The 24,914-nt window shown below is 44.0% G+C and overlaps 1 protein-coding gene across 12 annotated transcripts in view; it reads right to left on the bottom strand.

Annotated features, from left to right (window-relative positions):
• DOCK8 (dedicator of cytokinesis 8) overlaps positions 1 to 24,914 on the bottom strand; it is a 238,793-nt gene that overhangs the window by 61,512 nt on the left and 152,367 nt on the right. For 9 of the 12 annotated variants that reach the window (XR_012424766.1, XM_045373157.2, XM_005581857.4 and 6 more), the window contains 6 exons: positions 22,793 to 22,957; positions 20,855 to 21,024; positions 17,101 to 17,196; positions 12,861 to 12,956; positions 6,469 to 6,618; positions 3,840 to 3,953 (listed from right to left, as the gene is read on the bottom strand). Coding sequence is in view for 11 of the 12 variants with exons in the window: in XM_045373157.2 (XP_045229092.2) it covers positions 3,840 to 3,953; positions 6,469 to 6,618; positions 12,861 to 12,956; positions 17,101 to 17,196; positions 20,855 to 21,024; positions 22,793 to 22,957 (791 nt within the window). In the remaining variant the exon portion in view is untranslated. Of the gene's footprint in view, positions 1 to 486; positions 633 to 3,839; positions 3,954 to 6,468; positions 6,619 to 12,860; positions 12,957 to 17,100; positions 17,197 to 20,854; positions 21,025 to 22,792; positions 22,958 to 24,914 lie in introns of those variants that run through there. The other 3 variants (XM_005581858.4, XM_005581861.4, XM_074017602.1) reach the window with 2 other exon arrangements.

Below are 24,914 nucleotides of genomic sequence, written 5' to 3' on the forward strand. Positions count from 1 at the left end.
AGCAGACACAGACCACAGAATCAGTGGATAAATCTAATCCAGCCTAGTTTTGTTGCAGATGAGAAAATGAATGCCTCAAAGGCTGATGCTCCCAATCACAGAAGTAATCAATGGTGTCCCAGGAATCAGCATGCAGGCTTCTTGACTGCCGGTCTAGGGATCTTTGTCATTTGAGTCAAGGAGAGAAAGAAAAAAAGAACAGGTAACTAAAAGAAAAGGAAAGAATTTAAGAAGAAAGATAGTGAGCAAGAGAAAAGAAAGGAAAGAGAAAGAGAAAATAAAAACATGGGTTTTGCAGGGCAGGCAGACATCTACCTTGGGTTGCCTTATTTCCCTGTTGGGAATGAAGGCTGCCTGCATGTGAGTAGCTGAGCCTGGGTCTACAGTGGTGATCTAGGGTATCTTTCATATATTCAGCTTAAAGTTTTGAAAACAGACTAACCTGGAATCCTAAATACCGAAGAGGGAGGGCAAGGAGGAGTGAAGCGTCCCTCTGCCTTTCTATTCTGGTAGATCCTGGGACAGAAGATCTGCTGCAGGGCCGGGGTCAGGGCGCATGGGATGGGGATGCTTGGGGACTTCTGATGCTTCCTTAGGATTCTTTATTATTCTGCTTCCTTCTCAGGACTTCCCTTAGATGAGATTGGGTGTGTTCAGGGTGGTATGGCCGTAGACAGGACTTCCTTTAGAAAAGTCATGTCTTTTTTCTTTTTTTGGAGGGAAGGTGTTATGTAAACAAGTCAAAGATTGTCTCTTTGTATTGGCCCTTGGGTTGTTTATTTATTCACTGTAGACTGGTGCTGATCCCTTAGCTCATGCCAAACTCAAATTTTACCATGACGAGTCATTTAAAAAATAGCCCAAATAAGCAGATTTTCATCCATTTAGTGCCTGCCTTCTTTGCAGATCCCATAAAACGTCAATGGACAGCTGTTTCCTAATGATAAGATAGAGCCTTGCAGATACAGGGCCCTAAGCTGCTACAGCTCTTGGAGCTCTCTGACCCAGAGACTCCCCACTGTGCTGTGGAGCAGCCTCACCCAGATCTATAAGCTTCTGCCCTAATCCTCCTCTCCCCTGGGAGTTCTCCTGCTCCTCTGGATGGCGCCCTCCTCACTGCAAGCCTATGGCTGTTCTCATGCTGGGAGGAGCTTCTGCTCTTACGCAACCCTGTCCAAGTGCTGCTCAATGAAGCCTGTATGTCACTGTTTTTTATGGTCCTATCCTTTTCCTTGATCAGCCCTCAAATCCCTCAAACCCCCTAAGGAGGAAGCTTCTTATTTTAAAACTGAGAAAAAATAAAATAAAATAAAATAATAAAATAAAACTGATGAAATTAGGACCCATAAAATTGGAAAAACTTACCTAAATTCACTAAGTGACTAAGCACAGAGAACTTGGTGGTGATGGGAGAGGTGGTGATGGTGGTGGAGGTAGGTAGTGGTGATGATGGTGACAATGGTGATGGTGGAAGAAGTGATGGTGGAGGTGAAGGAGGTGGTCATGGTGGAACTAATGGTGGTGATGGTGGAGGAGGTGATAGGAAAGGTGATAATATTGCCAGAGGTGGGCAGTGGCGATGGTGGTGATAGTGGAGAAGATGTTGGTGGTGGAGAAAGTGGTGATGGTGGTGGTGGAGGTGGTGGTGATGGTGGAGATGGTGGTGATGGTGATGATGGAGGAGGTGGTGATGGTGGAGGTGGTGGTGATGATGGAGGAGCTGGTGATGGTGATGGTGAAGGAGGTGGTGATAGTGGAGATGCTGATGGTGGTGGTTGAGGTGATGGTGATGGTGGAGGTAGTGGTGATGGTGGAGGGGGTGGTAATGGTGGTGATGGTGGAGGAGGTGGTGATGGTGGAGGTAGTGGTGACGGTGGAGGGGGTGGTGATGGTGAAGATGGTGGTGATGGTGGAGGAGGTGGTAAAGGTGGAGGTGGTGATGGTGGAGGTAGTGGTGACGGTGGAGGGGGTGGTGATGGTGAAGATGGTGGTGATGGTGGAGGAGGTGGTAAAGGTGGAGGTGGTGGTGATGGTGAAGGTGGTGGTGATGGTAGAGGAGGTGGTGATGGTGAAATGGTGGTGGTGGTGGAGGAGGTGGTGATGGTGGAGGAGGTGGTGATGGTGGAGGAGGTGGTGGTGGTGGTGGTGATGGTGGATGAGGTGGTGATAGTGGAGGTGGTGGTTATGGTGGAGGTGGTGATGGTGAAGGAGGTGGTGGAGGAGGTGGTGATGGTGGTGTTCAAGGTTATGGTGATGGTGGAGGTAGTGGTGATGGTGGAGGAGATGGTGGAGGAGGTGGTGATGGTGGTGTTTGAGGCGATGCTGATGGTGGAGGTAGTGGTGATGGTGAAGGAGGTGGTGGAGGAGGTGGTGATGGTGGAGGAGGTGGTGACGGTGAAGATGGTCGTGATGGTAGAGGAGGTGGTGATGGTGGAGGTGGTGGTGATGGTGGAGGAGGTGGTGATGGTGGAGGTGGTGGTGATGGTGGTGGTGGAGGTGGTGGTGGTGATGGTGAAGGAGTGTTGGTGGTAGTGGAGGAGGTGGTGATGGTGGAGGTGGTGGTGGTGATGGTGGAGGCAGTGGTGATGGTGGAGGAGGTGGTGATGGTGGAGATGGTGGTGATGGTGGTGGTGGAGGATGTGGTGATGATGAAGGAGGTGTTGGTGGTGGGGGAGGAGGTGGTGATGGTGGAGGTGGTGGTGATGGTGGAGGTTGTGATGATGGTGATGGTGATGGTGGTGGTGGTGGTGGTGGTGATGGTGGAGGTAGTGTTGGTGATGGTGGAGGTGGTGGTGATGGTGCAGATGGTGGTGGTGATGGTGGAGGAGGTGGTGATGGTGGAGGTGCTGGTGATGTTGGTGGTGGAGGTTGCAGTGATGGTGGAGGAGGTAGTGACGGTGGAGGTGGTGGTGATGGTGGTGGCGGAGGTTGCGGTGATGCTGAAGGAGGTGTTGGTGATGGTGGAGGAGGTGGTGATGGTGGAGGTGGTGGTGATGTTGGTGGTGGAGGTTGTGGTGATGGTGGAGGAGGTTTGATGGTGGAGGTGGTGGTGATGGTGGTGGCAGAGGTTGTGGTGATGGTGAAGGAGGTGTTGGTGGTGGGGGAGGAGGTGGTAATGGTGGAGGAGGTGGTGATGGTGGACGAGGTGGTGATAGTGGGCATGGGAGGTAATGACAATGGTGGTGGCTGGTGGTGGTGGTAGCAGTAATGATGGTATACTAGTGGCTAGAGTAAGGATATGGAAGGAGAGGAGTAGCAACAATAACTGCTATTTATGTTACTATTGTTAGGGTAGTTTGTGGGAGGCAGTATATGAATAATTCCATTTAAAAAATTGGGGGGATGGTACTGATAAATGCACTTTGTTTATGAAATATTTGCTATGTGCTCAGTGAAATTAAATATCTCTGAATGATTTAAGAACACTTTAAAGGGTTCTTTCAAGTCAGAACATCACAACAGCAAATTAATTAATTACCCTAATATGTGAAAAGAGACCTCAGACTGGGAGCTTGAGGACTCCTCAAAGATTTAAAGTACTGTATAGTCATGTTAATTTTCTGTTAAATGTTAACTTGAAGATTCAGGTCATATCACAAATTTTAATTCCCAGAGATGAATTTGTTGACCCTTCTACACTGGGTTGGTAAATGCTCCAGGAATCAAGGTAAACCAGAGTACCCAAGGAATGTCCATGGCACAGACATGAGGGATGTGCTGCAAAACACAGGATGTGCAGGACTCACACTAACTGGGTAATGAATAAGACAGCATACCATGGCAACGAACATCACATTACATGAGAAGGAACAAAATGGCTCACTTGGAGGGACACTCACCTGGTTGCAATAATGTCTGATGAGGTTAAACACAAAGCCCCGATCCATGAGGGAGAGAAGGTCATACAAGAAGAAAGCCAGGCTGATGTTCATCTTTTCCGCCTGTTCATTTTCCTTAAAGACAAACAAACACCCAAATCATTTTGTGGTACACTCTGGAGTTGAACTCCCAGGTCACTGGCGGGAAAGTTGGGAGAGACAGGTCCTATTGTTTCAGCCACTGTCCCTCTGGGTGACACTGGGCAAAGTAGTTAAGTCTCCTTTAACTAAAGCCATGACTGTGAGGTTGAATCAAGTAATTATTCATGTACTGTTAATATTTAGGTGCATTTCCTTCCAGTCATTTTTTTCTACATGCATGTTTATATGTGTATACTTAAGCTCATTCTCTATATAATATGTTGGATCCAAATTTTTTTTTAATATCCTGGTAACTATTTTTTTTTTGTAACTATTCTCTTTTTTTTTTTTTTGCAAACTGACTTGAAGAGTACTTACTGTCTTCAGTGAGATAGTTTCTTAATTTTTAAGGATTATTACAGAAAATTCAATCAGGATAAAAGAATTAGTTTTCACCTAAGAAATGTATTCCCCAATTAGGCAGCATTTCCAGCCTAAGAGAGGTCAGAGTCATACTCCACAGGGTGAATTCCTCCATGAATCCCAATTAATAAGCTATGCCTATTTAAAAATTTTTTAATTTGTCCGGGCGCGGTGGCTCACACCTGTAATCACAGCACTTTGGGAGGCCAAGACAGGTGGATCACCTGAGGTCGGGAGTTCAAGATCAGCCTGACCAACACGGAGAAACCCCGTCTCTACTAAAAATACAAAATTAGCCAGGCATGGTGGCGCATGCCTGTAATCCTAGCTACTCGGGAGGCTGAGGCAGGAGAATCGCTTGAACCCAGGAGGTGGAGGTTGCGGTGAGCCGAGATCGCGCCATTGCACTCCAGCCTGGGCAAAAAGAGCGAAGCTCCGTCTCAAAAAAAAAAAAAAACAAAATTTAATTTGCATTATTTCTCAGTGCTCATATTTATGAGGGATTTTACAGTGCTTCAGAGCAATCTGGGATTCAGTTTTTCATGTTTATGTCCTTTATTCTCAGAATGACACATCAATTTCCTTTGACACTATTAAAAATATGGTTTGAAACTATTTTGCTCTTTTATTACGTAATTTTCAAATTCAGGCCATGCTGACCAATCAAGTCACTGGGATGGATGGAGACCTGATAAAGGGGTTGCCACAGTGTCACTGAGAGGTCCTTGAACTCTCTCCACATTCTCCACGTGGTCACTCCTCCTGGGTGGTTTACATGACTCAATATCTGGGTTTAAAATCTCCAGTCTTGGCTTTACCGCTGGCTGTGTGTTACTTTTGGAAATTTTATCAACCTCACTGTGCCTTATTTTGACACCTGCCAATATGGAGATACCATTGCTGTTCCAACCAAGTTTGCCATGAGGAATAAACAAATGAAAATCTCCTGAGCACTTGATACTACGCAAATTCTCAATAATGACAAAGCTATTAATAATAAACATTGCTTCCTAAGATTTTTGTAGCTACCTTTTAAACATTTGATTTATTTCATTTATATATTTTTTAGCTTTTATTTTGAAACAATTTCAAACTTACAGAAAAGGTGCAAGAATAGTACAAAGAACTATATTGTATACCCTTAAACCAAGCTTATCAGTACTTGACATTTTGCTACATTTGTTTCATCATTCTATGAATATAAAAACATGTTTTTCTGAACCATTTGAGAATGGGTTGCAAATATCATGCCCATTTACCCCATAATACTTCAAGGTGTATTTCCTAAGAGCAAAAATAATGTCTTTCATATTTACATTTTTCTTTTTTTTAGACGGAGTCTCACTCTGTCACCCAGGCTGGAGTGCTGTGGCACCATCTTGGCTCACTGCAACTTCCACCTCCTGGGCTCAAGCGATTCTCCTGCCTCAGCCTCCCGAGTAGCTGGGATTACAGGCACGCGCCACCACACCTGGCTAATTTTTTGTATTTTTAGTAGAGACGGGGTTTCAACATGTTGGCCAGGCTGGTCTCGAATGCCTGACCTCAAGTGATCTGACCACCTCAGCCTCCCAAAGGGATAGGATTACAGGTGTGAGTCACTGCACCTGGCCTGATATGATAATTTAAACCATAGTCCATATTGTAATTTCTTTTTGTTTTTTTTGTTTGAGACAGAGTCTCACTCTGTCACCCAGGCTGGAGTGCTGTGGCACCATCCTGGCTCACTGCAACCTCTGTCTCCTGGGTTCAAGCAATTCTCTTGCTTCTACCTCCCACTTGCTGGGATTACAGATGTGCACAACCATGCTCAGCTAATTTTTGCATTTTTAGTAGAGACGGGGTCTCACCATGTCATCATGTTGGCCAGGCAGGTCTTAAACCCCTGGCCTCATGTGTGCAATTTCTTTATAACAATTTTCCAGCCCCATATCAGGGTCTAATCCAGTATAACATACTGCATTTAACTGTCATTACAGTTATATTTTAATTATTGTTTTTAAATGATGCTTATTTTTCTCTGATTATAAAAGTAATATATGTTCCAGGTAAACAATTTAGAAAGTAAAGAGTAAAATACAGTTACCTTCTGTGGTTTTACTAAAAGGGCTGCAATTTCCGAGGTGACCACATTAACAATAGTGGTTATGTCATCCATGAAACGGTCAGAAAAACGAGTCCTCCGAAAACTGTCCCGTTTGTCCATGTTATGTACATGCTGGGCCATGCTTTTCACCTACGGAGGGGGATGGGGGAAATGTCAACATGGAGATTGGTGACCTGCTTGTACAATGTGGAAAAGGGGGAAAGACTCACAAAAATGCTAACAATGGATTTTCTGACACTTTATCTTTGCTGGTGGTGCCCGAGCAAGCTCTGGACTAAAATGCTGCAGACACACCAATGGTTACCATGGTGGCGGGAGGTGGGAAGGGTGTCCTCTCTTTGACCCCAAGTCAGAGGCTCCCTTCTTGCTGCTGACAAAGCCAGGAGCTTAATTCTTTAGCTACAGTGTTCTCAACTGCCTACTTCCTGGAAGGCAGACCTGAGCTGGGCTCCTGTAACCAGTTAGGTGTCCTCTATCATAGGACAGAACACATGACATAGGAAGAAACTGTTTATCACAAAGTCCTTGATGCGAACTGAAATCTTTTCTGTTCCTGAAACTACAGTAAGGAGAACAGGGGAGAAATGTTCCTTCTATCTTGAGTTTCAGTGTTTCTTGAGGGAGCACAGTTTTTCCAGAAACAGTTCTATAGTTTCCAGCAGTTATCTTCTGCTCCTGTAAATTTTAGCTATATTATACACTGAGCAGGAAATCTTGGCCAGCTGGAAACAGAACCACTATTTACAACATTGCCTCCAGGGGAAACATTACCTTTAGGGGAAATTTTGAGTTCTATAAGTCTAATTTGTAGTTACATACATAGTGCAGACAGTCACCAATTGACACAAAAATATCTCTATACAGATTATCTATCTATCTAGTATCTCTATATAGATATCTTTGTGTCAATACAAGTACCAATTGACACAAATTGGTATATTGACACAAATTGGTGTATATTGTAGTTACATATATAATGCAAACAATGCATCAACTGACACAAAGATATTTATATACAGATACATCTATATGGATATATACATATAGTATCTATATATAGATATCCTTGTGTCAATTGGTGACTGTCTGCATTATGACTAGAATAATACTGTCTCAATGCCTACCACAATTTTAAATCAAGATCATGCTTATTTTTTGGACATCTTGGGGCCAGGAGATTCACAGGTCAATATAGGCCCCCATGACCCCATCTGAGGTTGAGTCTTATCCTTGTTGGAAGTTGCTTACACTATTAGGAACATGGGGAAGACTAGGAGGTCTTGTGGTTGGATCCCTACACTCTGAGGTCATTTTCATGAATGTGTCTAGATTAGTCAGAAAGCCACTGCAATACTACTACTACTACTACTACTACTACTACTACTACTACTACTACTACTAATGGCACTGGAAGTTGAACCACCCACATTTGCCCTCTGTGTTTGGACTGGAAGAAGAGGGGACTTCCGTTCCCAGGAGCTACATGAGAGGACGTTAATGCACTAACAGCAGAATTCAGTTTCTAAGGATGCATGCAGCACTGGCAATTTTTGTTAGCGTGGAAACAAATAGAAAAAACAAAGGGAAGGTAAAATAAGAAGAAAAAACCAGAGACGCAGGCTTTATGTGTTTCATGTTTTCAGATAATGCCATGGCCAGCTCAGGGAAGACCTTAAGGACATCAAATCCTAAAGCTCAGTGTAGAAACCATGGTTTCTCCTCACAGTGGCATCCTGTTTGGTTTGGGACACGGAGATAGGTTCATATCCCGCAGGGCCACATGCACCTGGTGAGAAGACCTGAATGAAGGGTGAGAACTGAACCCCCATTTTTGTCTGAAAAAAGCCTCTCTCTCACTATGTTCCTAACAAAGGACTTAAGAAGACAAGGCCTCTTTGTTTTGGGCAACACCAATCCTGATTCTGGGCAGGCTAAGCGCCCCAGCACTAAGACTTTCAGAACTCACTGCTGTATTTGGCTCCTGTCTGCTGAGTTTGGCCATTCTACAACCAAATAAATAATTCTCACAATACCACACTTCCAACTAATGGCCTCTTTCCAGACTGTCAGCGGTTTGCCAGCTACTGTGTCCTCTGGATCTCCAGAGAAGAACATCCAGTAGAAACGCTGGTGGAGGCCTGGCCCATTATTTGTAGAGTGGGGCGAGGCACAAAAATATTTTCCCCTATATGGTCCTTTGTGGCCCATTTAGAGTAGGGGTACCTCTAAAGAACCCCTTAATGTGGAACTTCATGTCCTGAGTGAGTAAACTAGGTCACCCATTTATCTCTATTTCTCCAAGGTCTGGCTCGGCAGTTTCTAGAAGCACAGGGATTTTGTTCATTAGCAAGTGTGAAATTCACCCAAGGATTGCGTTTAACAGCTCTAATGCCAAAGTGGTTGTTCATTAGCGCTTGGGCATTGACACAACTAGAGGGTGTTAAATTGCCCAGGTTGTTGGCTAAGGCCAAGGAAGCCGTTGTCTTTCTTAAGCTTCTTGAAAAGAAAAACAAAAAACTGTTTTGGTTTTCAAATAACTTCCTGGGCATTGGTCAGGCAAATGCATAAACAATGCATGAAGAATTGGGCACCTTGTCTGAGTCTGAGATCAATTTCCTTGCAAAGTTCTGGCTGGGGGATGATAGTTTCCATTTGCCTGTACCCCAGCTCCCTGATGGATTTCTTGTCCTTCTCTCTCTGTCTGTGAATGCTGGGAAGGGGGTCTGAAGGGATCACATCACTCAGGCCCCCTTAACCTTTGGCTTCTGTTTGGAGTTGGCCAATAGGAGCACAAACAAGGGGATCAGTAGGTGGGAGAACAGAGAGGCCCAGGTAGTTACTCACTTCCACTGCCCTCATCCCTGCTGCAGTGGGGTCCTGGCAGTGGCAACATTTTTCTAAGGCCCCAGCCTGGGGCTCCTTTTATAAGACTGTCTCATCTGCCTCCAGATTTTTCTAGGCCCCAGTTACTCTGCTGTACTCTTGATATTTTAGAGCTAGCATAGAGAAAGGCTTCTGCCAGCTGCTGCTCCCTGGGGGCTCTCACCAATCCTCATTGGCCCCCGAACCTCCCACACATGCTGAGCAGAGTCCTTTTGATCAACGCTTTTCAGTTAACCCTTTTGGGCAATGGAAACTCTGTACTGCCAGGACCTGACAGACTTAGGGTTTAGGCTGCTGGTAGAACTGGTGTCTTGGGTGATCTGCATGTTGACAAACCCCTGCAATATGCTTAGATTAGCAGGGACTTTCTTCCCAAAAAACTTCATCTGTTTACCATAAGAGACTGCCTAGAGGTAAGATGGGCCATGTGCTTTAGCTTACGCTTTCTCTCCTGGGCCAACCAAGCCCTAGCAAATAAATGTGCAAGGCCAAAAGCAGTTAGGGGCAGTGAAGTGGTACTGCTGAAGCCTTTGACTGACTTGGAGACTCTCCTTATGGCCACCACCCTTCCTCCAACCCCAACTGTAAATTTGGGATAATAAAAGCTCCTCCTGCCTCAAGATTGCCTAATGATTACATTAGATAATGCTTTAAAATGCTTAAAACACTGCCTGGCACATATAGAGTAAGATGCTCAGTACATTTTTGATGTGATTATTCTTTCTCCCATTGGTATGCCAACTATTACTGGGATTCTATGAAGAACAGAGTCATCATTACACCTGCAGAGAATGCAAACTTCCTTTGGAAAGAGAGCTCTAAGATGCCACATGGAACCACTCAGAATTAGCAATGCTGAATGCCACACTGGGAATGAATTATTTGTATGAATTATCCATAGCTGGATTATTACGACCCAAGTGAATCTTCTTCTTCTTCTTCTTTCCCACCCACCACCACCCCTGCCTCCTCTTTTTTTTTTTTAGAGACAGGGTCTCAATCTGCTGCCCGGGTTGGAGTGCAGTGGCATGATCATGGCTCACTGCAGCCTTGAACTCTGGGGCTCAAGTGATGCTCTTGCCTCAGCCTCCTGAGTAACTGAGACCACAAGCATATGCTACCGTATCCTGCTAATTTGTTTATTTTTGCAGAGCCAGGCTGAGTGAATCTTCTTTATGGAGAGACATGATGGTGGGTGGGATGTGTAAATAGAAGCAGGATATAAAGTGCATGGGGTGTTGGTTCTGATACTTCTCAAGTCTCAAGAAACAAGAGCAGAATGGGTTTTATGGCCCAGTCCGTTTCCTGACAGAGCACGGAGTTCATATCTCATTGCTAATGCTCTTGCCCCAAGACTTGTGAGCTGCAGCTACCACCTTAATTAGCTTAGCTTTTAGAATGAAAAAAATTCTGGTGTTGTCTGGGTACAAATTCCAAAAGACCTGTAGCTCTATTTAGGACTCAGAGAACAGAGGTGGTGTGGACCAGTGGATCATTAACAGGTTTAGAAGTCACCTGAGAAGACAGGTAAATGCACAATGCTGGCCTCCAGCCTCCTAATTTTAGTGCTTTGAGAAAGAATCTCTGCTTTATTTTTACTAAGCACCTCCAGGTGGTTCTGTGGCAAGGATTTGGGACTATGCTTTGGGACCCTTCTCAAACTAGAGGTTGGGACTTTGCAAAACTTCATGGAATTTGAATCCTGGGTATTTTTCTGTGGCACGAACCTGATTTCTTCTGCACGCTATTCCACATTGCTTCCTATTTCCTCCCCAGTGGATGTTTCATTTTTGTTTCCTTTGCCCTTTGTTCTGTGTCCTGTTGTTCAGCATCTCTCCCTTTTTCTTAGGTTTCAGCTTACATATAGAAACCAGAGCTTAGGTGGAAACCCTCCCATCTCTTTAGACTCTCTCTCTTTTTTTTGAGAAGTCTCATTTTATCGCCTAGGCTGGAGTGCAGTGGTGCCATCTGGGTTCACTGCAACCTCTGCCTCCTAGGTTCAAGCAATTCTCCTGCCTCAGCCTCCTGAGTAGATGGGATTACGGGCACATGCCACCATGCCCGGCTAATTTTTGTATTTTTAGTAGAGACAGGTTTCGTCATGTTGGTCAGGTTGGTCTCAAACTCCTGACCTCAAGTGACCCGCCTGCCTCAGCCTCCCAAAGTGCTAGGATTACAGGTGTGAGACACCACGCCCAGCCTAGACTCTCTTTAAAAAATATATATATATCTATGATTCACTTAATGGGACAGGGGAAAGAACCCAATGAATATAAAGCTAACACTATCACTAAATCTCAACCTACTCCAAATCCTCCAAATTGTTTGCATATATATTTTTATATAGTTGGTGTCTGTGTCTTTAGACCTTTTCATTCAACATCATCTCACTATGCATCTCCATTTATCAACACTGATGAAATGTTTATTTTTAGTGCCTCTATGGTAAAGTCCTTTTAATTCCGTTAATAATTAAACAAAAAAATAGTTATCACTATTATTCCCCTAATTTTAAAATTAAGGTATTATGGCTATACCTTTTGCTTTTCTGCTCGAATAATGGCAGAAGTCTTAGGATAAACAGATATACAAATTTCATTCTGTTTTCCAACAGGTATTAGTTGGGCCTTGCACGGTACCAAGCAGTGTGCTGAGGCTAGAGATGGGATAATACACAAGAGAGACCCAAATCCTAAAAATCTAATAGATGAGACAGAGAAAACAATTAGAAACTGTGATAAGTGCTAGGAAGGAAATAAATAGGGTGCTCAGAAGGAAAATAATAGAGGAAGATATATTGCAGTATAAGGTGGTCAGAAAAGGCCTGTTAGAGGTGCTTCCACTGAAGCTGAAATCTACAGAGAAGAATAGAAACTGTGTGTGTTGGGGGTGCGGAGGTGAAAGCTAGCAAGCAGGAAGAGAATCTGGAAAAGGCTGTGAGGCCAAAACAGCCTTGGAATCTTCAAAGCACCAAAAGAGGACCATGTGGCTGAATGACGGGGGAATGTGGCATGAGATGAGGTTAGAGAGGGAGGTAAACAACAAAATCATACAAGGGCTAATAGGCCATGATAAAAATTTGTGCTTTCTTCTCAGTGCAGTGAAAACCATCGATGGGTTTTTAAAAGGAGCATGACATTCTCTGTTTAGTATTGGCTACCATGTGCAGAATGGGTGGGCCAAGGGCAAAAATGGATACAGGCAGGAAAAAGAGGGTGTCATTGTGAGAGGCACATGAGAGATGATGGTGTGTGGCCAGGTGGGGAGTGGTGAAGGTGATGAGAACTCACAGGACAGAGATAGATTTTCATGGTAGAAGCAACACAATTTAGTGGAAGAAGGATGGGGAGGGGTAAGACATTATTAGATTTCAAAAAACCATCCCAGGTTTTCAGCAGGGGCAACTCAATGAACAAAATGTCAATTCCTTTCTGCCTTGTGCTTCTCCTGGCCTATTGAGTGTAGACACAAATGTGCAAGAGTCTCACCAGAAGCTCAAAGAAGAACCAGGCATACTTGAAGACTGTTTCTCTCACCATTCCAGTGCTGACCACCATCTGGAGGGCAAGCTCCTCGTGGAAATGCTAAATAAGAACCACAAAAATTAGGCTGTGATGACAAAGGCTATTATTATTCACCAACACTTCTTTTCTTTTCTTCCCCCCCTCCGCCAATTTAATAGCTTGTTAGTTACTGAAGCATGTGTCTTAGATGTTCTAGGCAGTAAGCGGTGGATGGCAAAGTCGGTGCTGAGATCACCTGAGACTGGAGGACATTTCGGTGGGTAGAAGGCTGAGGTCAGTGCTGCACAGGACAGACAGGTTTGAAGGAATGGACTCAGCCTGGAAGTGAAACTCTAGTCTATGGGGGAAACATTTTGGGTAGCCATCAAAACTGGCACTGTTTTACTTTCCTCTCAGGTCCTGCTGAAAACTCTGCGTAACCACGTGCAAGCCATTCTTCTCTTTGCCCTCAGTTTTCTCATCCATAAAATCAGTTGGTTGGTGGCAGCAGTTCTCAAACTGGTTTTTTTTTTTTTTTTTTTGAGATAGGGCTGCACTCTGTCGCCCAGGCTGGAGTGCAGTGGCGTAATCTCACTCACTGCAAATTCCCTGGCTCAAGCAATCCTCCCACCTGCTTTAGTCCCAAATAGCTAGGGCTAAAGGCATGCGCCACCAAGCCCAGCTAATTGTTTTATTATTATTTTTTTTTGGTACAGATGGGGTTTCACCATGCTACCCACTTAGTCTCAGACTCCTGAGCTCAAGCAATGCACCCGCCTCGGCCTCCCAAAGTTCTGGGATTACGGGAGTGAGCCACTACGCCTGGCCTCTTTGTATCAGAATCCCTTGGAGGGCCTGACGAAACACAGACTGCTGGGCCCCACCCCCAGATATTCTGATTCAATAGCCTGGGAATTTGCATTTCTAACAAGTTCCCGGATGCTGCTGCTGCTGCTGCTGCTGCTGGTCCAGGGTCACACTTTGAAAACCACTGTCTGGATGGTATCGAAACGCTCTGGGAGACTGGACAATTTTTGTTTTTATAATGTCAATATGGCATTGTGGGAAACAGGATGGATGGGGGTTTATGAGAGGATGTTGTGCTCTGAAAGGCATAGCAGTATCAGCCTTAACTCACAGCTTCTAAATTTCTATGTCCCAGGGCCAGATGCTTGGAAAGTCCCCTAGCTCCACTTTGCGTCTTCGCTTCCCTTCAAGTCACCTACTGCTCAGTAGCAAATGGCGCACATGGTGACTTACACCTTTCCCATTCTCCAGCGTGTCTGGCTATGTGTTCACGTTCCTGACAATCATTTTGATGAGGAAGAAGTTCAAGACTGAAGATAGGGCAATCAGTCCATTAAAGAGTGCTTGATAATGTCCTGGTCTTAAAATAGAAAGCCTTACATCTTGGGGACTCCCTCAGTCCGGGGCAAATGAGAACAGTTGGTCACCCTAATTAATGCCAAAAATGATGTCTAGGAATTTTCTGTGGTTTTCTTTCATCTTATGCCCACAAAACCTGGAATAAATATAAACTCATTTTTTTTTTTCTGGTTAAGAAAGTAGGCAAGAAAGCTAAAGCTATCTGAACACCATAATATCATAGCCTTATTTGCAAATTAAGTTTTAAAGTCAACACCTAAAGCAAAAACTGATTACAGCAAACATTGCTCTTGACAGTTGTTTAAATTATCCACAGAGGGCTAGGTGTGTTGACTCATGCCTGTAATCCCAGCACTTTGGGAGGCTGAGGAGGGCAGATTACTTGAGGTCAGGAGTTTGAGACAAGCCTGGCCAACATGGTGAAACCTCATCTATACTAAAAATACAAAAAGCCAGGTATGATGGTTAGCCAGGTGTGATGGTTCACGGTTGTAATCCCAGCTACTCGGGAGGCTGAGGCAGGAGAATCACTTAAACTTGGGAGGCAGAGGTTGCAGTGAGCCAAGATTGCACCATGGTACTCCAGCCTGGGTGACTGAGACTCCGTTTCAAAAAAAAAAAAAAAAAAAAATTACCCACAGGGTCCAGTATGCATGCAACCCAATGTACTAATTCTTGTGTACATTAAAATTTGAGAGCTACTCAGCTAAACTAAAAGATGACAAAGGGAAAATCTCTGTATACATGCTTGGGTATTTTAACCAATTAGATCCCCAGTGGGTTAGTGGTGATGAATGGAGACTGCTTAGGTGTTTCAGCTTATCGGTTGGTTTCACTTCATTTTGTGAGGTTAGTCAAACCTTAATAATTTTAATACACATTAACACATTTGTTTGCTGTTGTGAGTTTTAAGTGAAGCTGTCTCACTTGAGAGAGGCGTGGGGTTGAGTTTTAATCTAGCAGGTGGTCTAACTGTGCACATGATATAACTGGACTACACTTTGATCTTCTCATTGTAGGAAAGATATGCTCCCCCAGCTTCAAAGATTGCCTCTAGAAAATAGGTCAGTTTGTCTGCCAGGGTCTTATGGCAAGAAGAGATTAGATAAGGATAAGCTGCTTCTTAAAGTAATTTATGCTGCTTTCTGGGCAGCATTATTACAAGAACACCTTGCTCTGGAGGTTATATAAAATAGCCAAGCAGCAAAACCCTGTCTGCTAAGCTATTAAGGAAACATATTGGCCACACTTCCCTTTGAAATAAAATATCTCTATCCTGGTCATTTCAGGTCAAAACATGGCAGTTACAAAACCAAACAGGACATGGGTTAAAGAAATCAGGCTGTAGGCAAATAATGGTTTTTAAGAAAGGAAAATGGTATAATACTTATAACCAGTCACGGCATAGGGCCTGTGATAGCCTAATTCTAAATTTTAGAGCAAGTGGACAAATCTGTTTTTAGCCTAACCATATCTTTTTTCCACTTTTCCTTTTAGAGTTAAATCCCGGTACCTCTCACTAGACATATGGTGCCTGGAATACCGCCAAGTGTACAGCACCAGGCCCCGGCCCTCCCACACTTGATCTTTCCCTCATCCAGTCCAAAGGGAGCCTTGGGGAGGCTCATTCCCTCCTTGCCTGTTTAATAAGCATTACCCTGTGATGTGAGCTCTTGCAAATGGCTTCCTGTGTTATCCTTTGTAATAAGCGTATGTACTGTTTTTTTTCTTTTTTTGAGATGGAGTCTCATTCTGTCGCCCAGGCTGGAGTGCAGTTTCACAATCTCAGCTCACTGCAGCCTCCGCCTCCCATGTTCAAGTTATTCTCCTGCCTCAGCCTCCTGAGCAGCTGAGATTACAGGTGCCTGCCACTATGCCCAGCTAGTTTTTGTATCTTTAGTAGAGAGGGGTTTCACCATGCTGGCCAGGCTTATCTTGAACTCCTGACCTCAGGTAATCCACCCACCTCGGCCTCCCAAAGCGCTGGGATTATAGGTGTGAGCAGCTGTGCCCCGCCATATTTACATTTTTAAATGTAATTTTACATTAAATGTAAATGTACTTTTATTACATTTGTAATGTAATAAATGTAATGTAATAATGTAATGTAATAAATACATTACATTAAAAACTTCAGTAGCTACTATAATGGTGAGACTCTTTGGTGCCTAGAAGACAGGAAACTTGGGGCAGACAGCTTTTTTCAACTCCATCCCTCAGACCACACAGGCTGTGACTATGATTGGGGATTTTATTGCTTTAAAAACCCTGGTAAGCAGTTTAACAGCTTTTAAAGTTTCTGAACTCATAGGTAAGGCTGATTGTGAAGAATTACAAGGAAGCATCTCATATTACTTTATATAGTATTGAAACAAATGATACCTAATTATTGCCATTCACTTTTGTCAAGGATGAACTGTCCCCAGCTTTCTCTCTACTACAAGGAGGCTAATGCAGTGGTTCTCAGAGTGTGGTCCTGGACCAGCATCAGCTGGGAACTTGTTAGAAATGCAAAATCTTGAGCCTCCAGCTCAGATCTATTGAATCAGAAACTCAGGGGGTAGGGTCCAGCGATGAGTTTTAACAAGGCTTCCAGGTAATTCTGATGCATGAGAAAGTGAAAGAAACACTGAGTTAATGGGTAGTTAGGTGGTCAAATGTGGGGTAAAGGACAGGGCTGCAAAAGTGTGGTGTGTGTGTGTGTGCGTGTGTGTGTGTGTGCGCGCACAACAGGACCAGGCAGGGGAGCACTTTGACTATTTTCAAGCACAGTGTGAGGGCATGAGGAAGTCCTTCTGTTCTTATCCCGTGATGATCCTCACATTGCTCTGTTCGGTACCTTTTTGCTGGCTGGCCTTGGGGCTGTAGTTGAACTTGGAACATCACTATTGCCAGAGCAATAGTAAGACATTCGGCTGCAGTTACGATCGGCGATCTAAAACACATAAACCATGGCTTAACAGTCAACCAACCATGGAAAGGTAAGCCAGACACCTGGAAATCACAACCTCAGAATTCATTTTTATGCATTTATTTTTTCCTGGTTACAAAGGTAAAATAATTGCTATAAGTAAATATAAAACAAAGCAAAGACGGTGAAGTTATACCTAATTCTACTTGCTCTTGAGATAATCCCTGTTAATAGTTTGTGTGTAGCAACCTACAGTTAAAAACTATTTAAGAATCTGGGGTGCTGAGTAGTCCCTTCCAACATTCTAGGAGTCTGTGACTTCAGGGGACGCCAGGAAAAAACGTGTGGGAACAGTGCCTCTCTGTGGTTTAATATGGTACTGCACCACACTGTCTCCTACATACCAATACATTGTCAAAAACTACTTCCGAAAGGAAGTGGAGGAGTCATGCGCTATTAAACATTTTCTCCCTGTGCTACAAAATAATTCAAAAACTGTTAACCCTGTCCACATAAAAATTTAATATTTTCATTTTTATCAAAGAAAAATAGAAAGATCTAGGCTGTCAATAATAGCTGCAGACCACTTTTTTCCTGGGTGATCAGAAAGTGGTATTGCTGAAAGGGGTCTTCCATATGAGGCTGAACCATGGTGCGCTGGCAAATGTTTAACAACCAGTTGTCAGTGGGGTAGGGCTAATTTGTAGCATTTGCCAATTTCTGTGCCACAAATACTTTCATCATAGCTGATTTCAATCTGCCAACATGATGTCATGGAAATGCAGTTAGGGAGACATGTGCGGTAGCAAATCGTTATATAATATTTCCATCACACAGACACAGTAGATATAAAGAATGAAGAACTTAGATATCATAGCATACAATGAAATTATTAGGAAGGGACTAGGTTTAGCTTTTCAAAGTGAACTTTTAATTTTGGAGTAGTTATTTATATAGTTATTATTAGATTTACAGAGAAGTTGCAAAGTTAGTATTTCTTATATGCCTTTCATTGCATTTCTCTTAATGTTAATATCTTTTATGATAAGGTACATTTGTCAAAACTAAGAAATTAACATTGATATGTTACTATTAACTAAACCATGAACAATTCAGATTTCACCAGTTTTTGTACTCATGTCCTATTTCTGTTCCGAGATGCAATCTAGCATACCACATTGCATTCAGATTACCTTTGTTTTTAATATAACCTATTTAATTTTAAGTTTATACAATTTAATTTTAACAATATCTGTTTCAAAACTGGCTCAAAAAATTCTGGAAAACTAAGCAATCAGCTTTGGGAACAGGTATGAGCTCGCTCTAGCACATCCCTGCACTGATTTTTGTAAGTCAAAAAGGATAGAACATGAATAATTCCTGATGGCTCAAACTATAGATCATCAGCATCTCAGGGGGTAAATCCAGGGTTTTTTTTTTTTTAGACGGAGTCTCACTCTGTCACCCAGGCTGGAGTGCAGTGGCGCAATCTCGGCTCACTGCAAGCTCTGCCTCCTGGGTTCACACCATTCTCCTGCCTTAGCCTCCTGAGTAGTTGGGACTACAGACACCCGTCACCATACCTGGCTAGTATTTTGTATTTTTAGTAGTGACAGGGTTTCACCGTGTTAACCAGGATGGTCTCGATCTCCTGACCTCGTAATTGCCCCGCCTCCCAAAGTGCTGGGATTATAGGCGTGAGCCACTGCACCCGGCTGAATCCAGTGTTTTGAAAAGATCCAGGGTAGACGGTTCTTAAGTTCATCCAGGGGTCAGGACCTCTGCAGAGATGAGGACACGAGGCCTAGCACAGTTAAATGACTTTTTCCCACGGCCACACGGCGGGGCAGTATCGGCGCCCAGCCCCAAACCCTGGTCTCCAGATTTCCTTCCTCATGCCACACTGTGTCAAGTGGGTGGAATTTGTAAGGGTGAAACTGTGTCTGTGTCTAAACCTAGAGATTTTGATTTCTCTTAATCAGGGGAAATGATATTACTCTAAAAGCTCAGCCACCCTGAGGACACAGATCACTGGAGAAAAACTTCAGGCTAAGAATTCATCGTGGTAGCTTTGTGAGTAGACTAAAGACCACTGGATCGTGTACTCCATCTTTATAAAAAGGGTGAATTTTATGGTATGTGAATAATATCAAAATCTTTAAAAAATTCCTAATGAGAGACAATCTACAAAATACCTGATCATTACTCCTCAAAACTGTCAAGGGCATGAAGAACAAAGAAAGTCTAAGAAATTGTTCCCAGCAAGAGGAGCCTATGGAGGCAAGACTACAAAATGTAATGTGGCATCCTGGATGGGATCCTGGGACAGAAAAAGGACACTGGAGAAAAACTGAGAAGTGGTGAATAAAGATGAACTTAATGAATGATAATATTGCATGAATATCAGTTCACAAATTGTGCCAAAAGTACCATTTTAATGTAAAATGTTAATAATGGGGAGACTGGGTAGAGCGTATATAATTCTGTAACTCTAAAACTGTTCATGATAAAGTAGAACTTTATCATGAAAAAAATAAAGAATTCATGGAGGGAAAAACAATATAGGGCAAGTCATCAACCCTCTCAGGATGTCAGTTTTTATTTGCTTATAAAATTTGGCATTGCTCCTTGGGATTTTTTTTTTTTTTTGAGATGGAGTCTCACTCTTGTATCCCAAGCTGGAGTGCAGTGGTGCAACCTCGGCTCACTGCAACCTCCACCTCCTGTGTTCAAGCAATTCTCCTGCCTCAGCCTCCTTAGTAGCTGGGATTACAGGTGCCTACTACCACGCCTGACTAATGTTTTGTTTTTGTTTTTTTCCTTTTTTTTTGAGACCGAGTTTTGCTCTTGTTGCCCAGGCTGGAGTGCAATGGCGCAATCTCAGCTCATCACAACCTCCGCCTCCTGGATTCAAGAGATTCTCCTGCCTCAGCCTCCTGAGTAGCTGGGATTACAGGCATGTGCTACCATGCCTGGCTAATTTTGTATTTTTAGTAGAGATGGGGTTTCACCATGTTAGCCAGGCTGGTCTTGAACTCCTGACCTTGTGATCCACCCACCTTGGCCTCCCAAAGTGCTGGGATTACAGGCGTGAGTCACCGTGCTTGGCCAATTTTTTTGTATTTTTAGTAGAGATGGGGTTTCACCATGTTGGCCAGGATGGTCTTGAATTCTTGACCTCAAGTAATCCGCCCACCTCGGCCTCCCAAAGTGCTGGGATTACAGGCGTGAGCCACCGCGCCCAGCCGCTCCTCGGGATTTTTTTTTGTGAGATAATCAATCTGTGGATGTTAATGAACGTAAGAGGTAGATATTAAAGCAACAAAACAAAATTAAAGGCAACCTTTCTAGGTATCAAAAGTTAAAGCTATTTTTTTTTCCTTGAAAATAAAATGCATGGTTCAGCCACATGACTGCACATGGCTAAACCCCTGATACTCTAAAACGTTGCTACCCGAGTTAAGCAGTTCTCAGCAAATCCTCAGATGCTGGTCTTGCTGCCGCATCTGTCAGAATGGTCTTAATCGGTTCTAAAGAACGTTAATCACTCCAAAGCTGAGCATGAAAGCGTCTGATCAGCACAGTGGGCAGCAGCACTGGTTGCTTTTGTGTTATTTCTCCAAGTTTTAGTTAAAAAATAAAAAAGCCTGTGTCCCCTTCCAGGGTTTGCCATCTTTCCTACCTTTGAAGACATGACGTTCTTCACTTCCTCGTCCGCTGCGGAGTGTGTCCCCGCGAGGTCTGGGTTACTGCTGCTCATCACCCGGGCCTGAAGCAGCTTTGAACTCACAGCAGCAGCTGACGTGCGTCCATAGGTGTGGTAGCGAGGGTCGGGGAGGGCAGTGGGAGCGCCTGCACCCCACCAGGCAGAGACATGTCAACACACAGGGGAACAGAATCACTCACGGAGTTTAAGAAGGAACTGAAGAGGGATAGGGTTGTTGAAAAGCCACTGGATTAGGCCTTGGAATTAGGGTCTTCTTAGCAAACCCTGGTTGGGGCAGGGAGGCAATCTTTTGGAGAGAAGTAGATGGGGCATACGGCACCAGGGAGTGGTGGAGATTGTGGTAAACAGCCGACACATGCTTCTTACAAAGGCAGGGGGTACTACTGGCTCCAGTCTATTACTGCTATCGGGAAATGGACCCCAGGGTTGCTAGAGCTTCTGACTTCTCATGAGAAGCTAAAAATGTGGATATTTTTAATTTATCAATATTGAAATGATGACAACTTTACAATTCATGCAGTGAGGTTTTCTCAGATTCAAAAATCCATACAGTCATCTGAACCTTGTGAGGACTACTGTATATGATGCATATAGCTGTTTTTCATCCTTAAATGTTGACATGTTTTCACAAGTGGTTATGGGAGTCTGAGATACTACTATTTATTTATTTATTTTTTTGAGACAGGGTCTCACTTTGTCCTCCAGTTTGGAGTGCAGTGGCACGATCTCGGTTTACTGCAACCTCCGCCTCCCAGGTTCAAGTGATCCTTTTGCTTCAGCCTCCTGAGTAGCTGGGACTACAGGCACCTGCTACCACGCCTGGCTAAGTTTTGTAATTTTTGTAGAGATGGGCTTTTGCCATGTTGCCTAGGCTGGTCTTGAACTCCTGAGCTCAAGTGATCTGCTCACCTTGGCCTCCCAAAGTGCTGGGATTACAGGCGAGAGCCACCACACCCAGCCACATCACTAGTATTTTTAAAAACTCATTCAAATTTTCAGATTTGCTAGAAATGAGGTTGCACAGACCAACAAAAGTGCCATGTTTATTTGGGCCTGCAATTTTGTGAACTCACTGATGCTAATGTTTATATCATGCTGACAAGAAGTTCTACTTGATTATTACCTATGTAAATAATTAAGAAGAATTGGGGAAATGCATTACTATTATTTCAATAGTTTAGTTTGAGGGAAACGTGAAAAGGGATTTTTTTTTAATAACAAAAAGTTTGTTCTTAAACTGTCATTGGATACATCTTATTTCCTTTATTATACTAGAATCCTAGGCATCAGTCACCACTTCTCCATCTTAAAAAAGAGATTCTCAGCTGAATCATAAATTAGCAAGTGGGTAAAGACCAGTGAGGGATTATCAAATGGGCAGACCAAATAAGTGTTTAGAGCATAAAAAGAGGCAAGGGAGGAAGAAAGATCTATAAAGAAACACATAATTTCAGCATTCATGTAAGTTTTGTATTGTTCTGAAAACTAAAATGGAATTTTAGGGTGTTCGTTTGTTTGTTTTAAGAGATGGGATCTCGCTGTGTTTCCCAGGCTGGACTGCAGTAGTACAATGATGGTTCACTGCAGCCTCCACCTCCTGGGCTTAAGTGATCCTCCTGCCTCAGCTTCCTGAGTAGCTGGGACTACAGATATGTGCCACCTTGCCCTGCTAATTTTTATATTTTTTGTAAAGACAGGGTCTCGTTATGTTCCCTGGGCTGGTCTCCAACTTCTGGCTCCAAATGATCCTGCCATCTCAGCCTCCTAGAGTGCTGGGATTGCAGATGTGAGCCACTGCACCCAGCATAGGATGTTTTATTTTGGATCACACTGCAGTGGGGTGGAGGTTGTGATGCCCTGCCCACAAGAGTCCCACGCTCAGGGCAACTCTACCTGACTTGGGCACGTCCCTTTGCAGCTCCGGCAGGCGGAAGACGTAGTGCACGTACGAAGCCAGCAGGCAGTTCCTCCCATGCTGGTCCTTGCTCAGGTCCTTGCTGTTGTGCAGACTGTTGGCGATGGCCACCACGGACTCGAAGGCAAACTGGGAGAAGTTGGCTGAGGAACCAATAGAAAAATGGGTAGTCCCACAGCTGGTCCTTAAGGAGACCGAGGTGGAAGTTTCTCCAGGACAGTGACAATGAGTCCTGACCACTGATCAATTTAACTAGGCCTGGGAAGAGTAAATGGCTTTGGTGAGCTCTGGCATGCTGGCTCTGAGTACCGCAGATGCCTTCACATTCCCTCCTTTGACCTTCCTCCTCCTGCCACTGAGTAGCATGGATGGTTTTTAATGACAAAGACATAAGACTGTCCAGATCCTCCCTAAGCCAGGTTGTACACGGATGCTACTCAGCAGGGGCTGCAGACGGACATGACCACTATCACCTGGTTGCTACTCAGAAATGCAGACTCTCAGGCCCCACCCCAGAGGGTGTATGAATCAGGCTCTGCATCTTTACAAGATGCCCACGTGACTGTTGTGGACACTATGATTTGAGATGTGGGGCACAACGCTGATTCTTGTGCAGATTAACCTAAAAATGTTTGCATATCAAGTCATTCCCACAGTAGACCCATGCATATTTGATTTACCGCATAGAGCCTCTTGTTCTGGTGGCCCACGCCTACGTAGTTTGGCTCCGATCTACTTATCTAACCTTGTACCCTTTTTGGCTCAGTTCAACTTCCCTTAAAATGAGGCAGTCATTGTATTGTCTCATCATGCCTGCTCTCTTACCTCTGAGACTTTGCTCATGCTGTTGTCCTCACCTAGAAAGCCCTCCTCACTCCTATCCACAAAATCACACCAACCCTGTGAATCTCAGCACAAGTCCCACCTCCTCCATGAAGCCGTCCGACTCCACACAGTACAGGGCTCAAGTGAAACTGAGTTACGTGATTCTCCAGCTGTTTCTGGTGGTAAACTGTCTCTCTGTGAAAGCCGGAATCCCTCCCATGCAAAGTGTATTTCTCATATTTTTTGTGCCCCCGCTGTGCTTTCCATTGCATAGACACAGAATAGGTTCTAAATAAATGCTTGTAGACTAGCCACCTCCACTTACTCTGCCTGTGCCAACACCACGTGGTCCCCACACCACAAGGTGGTAACTTGCTACGGAGAAGCTGCTCAAAACATATAAATATTTTGTCTGGTGAGCAAGTCTGTATTAACTAGCTGGAATATACAAAGCAGTGTACCACATATGTGGGGGTGTAGAAAGCAATCAAAGGAGGGCAGAGCTCTGCAAGAATCTAGCTGGAGAGGCAACTGCTACATGGATGAAAAGTTAGCCTCCAACACAGGACGTTTGAGCTGTGGAACCACAAAAGATGCATCTCAGGGTGCAAAGCAGAGTGAGAGATTAAGAGGACACGCCCCTCCCTGGCTCTAAAAGCTCCCTCACTTCATTGTCCCAGCCCACTTCCACACGTGCTTATGTTTCACCACCAACCGTGCTATTGACTTTCTTCCTGACACTCCCACACTTTTCTGGTTCTCTGCTGTGCCACGCTCATCTCATTGCCCCTATTTTGTTGGTTTTCACTCTATCCCTTCTTCAAGGCCATCTCTTCGTGTGGACCTCCTGCATCCTCCCAAATGGATGTTTTCTCGCTCTCTCCTTTGATACCACCCTCCCCACCACCACTGAAAAATTTAGCTGTGTCCCTTTGAGGACCCCTGTCCTGTGCTGCTGACTCTTTGCCATATTATAAGTCCTCTAAGGTCTGAGATACTCTTGGTTATTGTCGCAAAGCCTACAACTTTTAGTACAGTACTGGGCATATGGATGGTACCCAAAAGATATCTGCTGGACTGGACAGCAAAGAGCTATATAGGCACAGCTGAAAATGGTGGCAAATAAAGATGCCCTACACCAGCCAGTCTACCCTGGAGGAGTTATGAGAACCACTGGACCCTGGTCATGCCTCCAGGATAAGCTTTTGAGATTATTTGTAAGGGAAAATGTACACATTGTATTTAGTGTTAATTTGTTAAAAGCAAGCATTTGAA

Source organism: Macaca fascicularis, chromosome 15 (assembly GCF_037993035.2).
Source record: "Macaca fascicularis isolate 582-1 chromosome 15, T2T-MFA8v1.1".
In the NCBI taxonomy this organism is placed as follows: domain Eukaryota; kingdom Metazoa; phylum Chordata; class Mammalia; order Primates; family Cercopithecidae; genus Macaca; species Macaca fascicularis.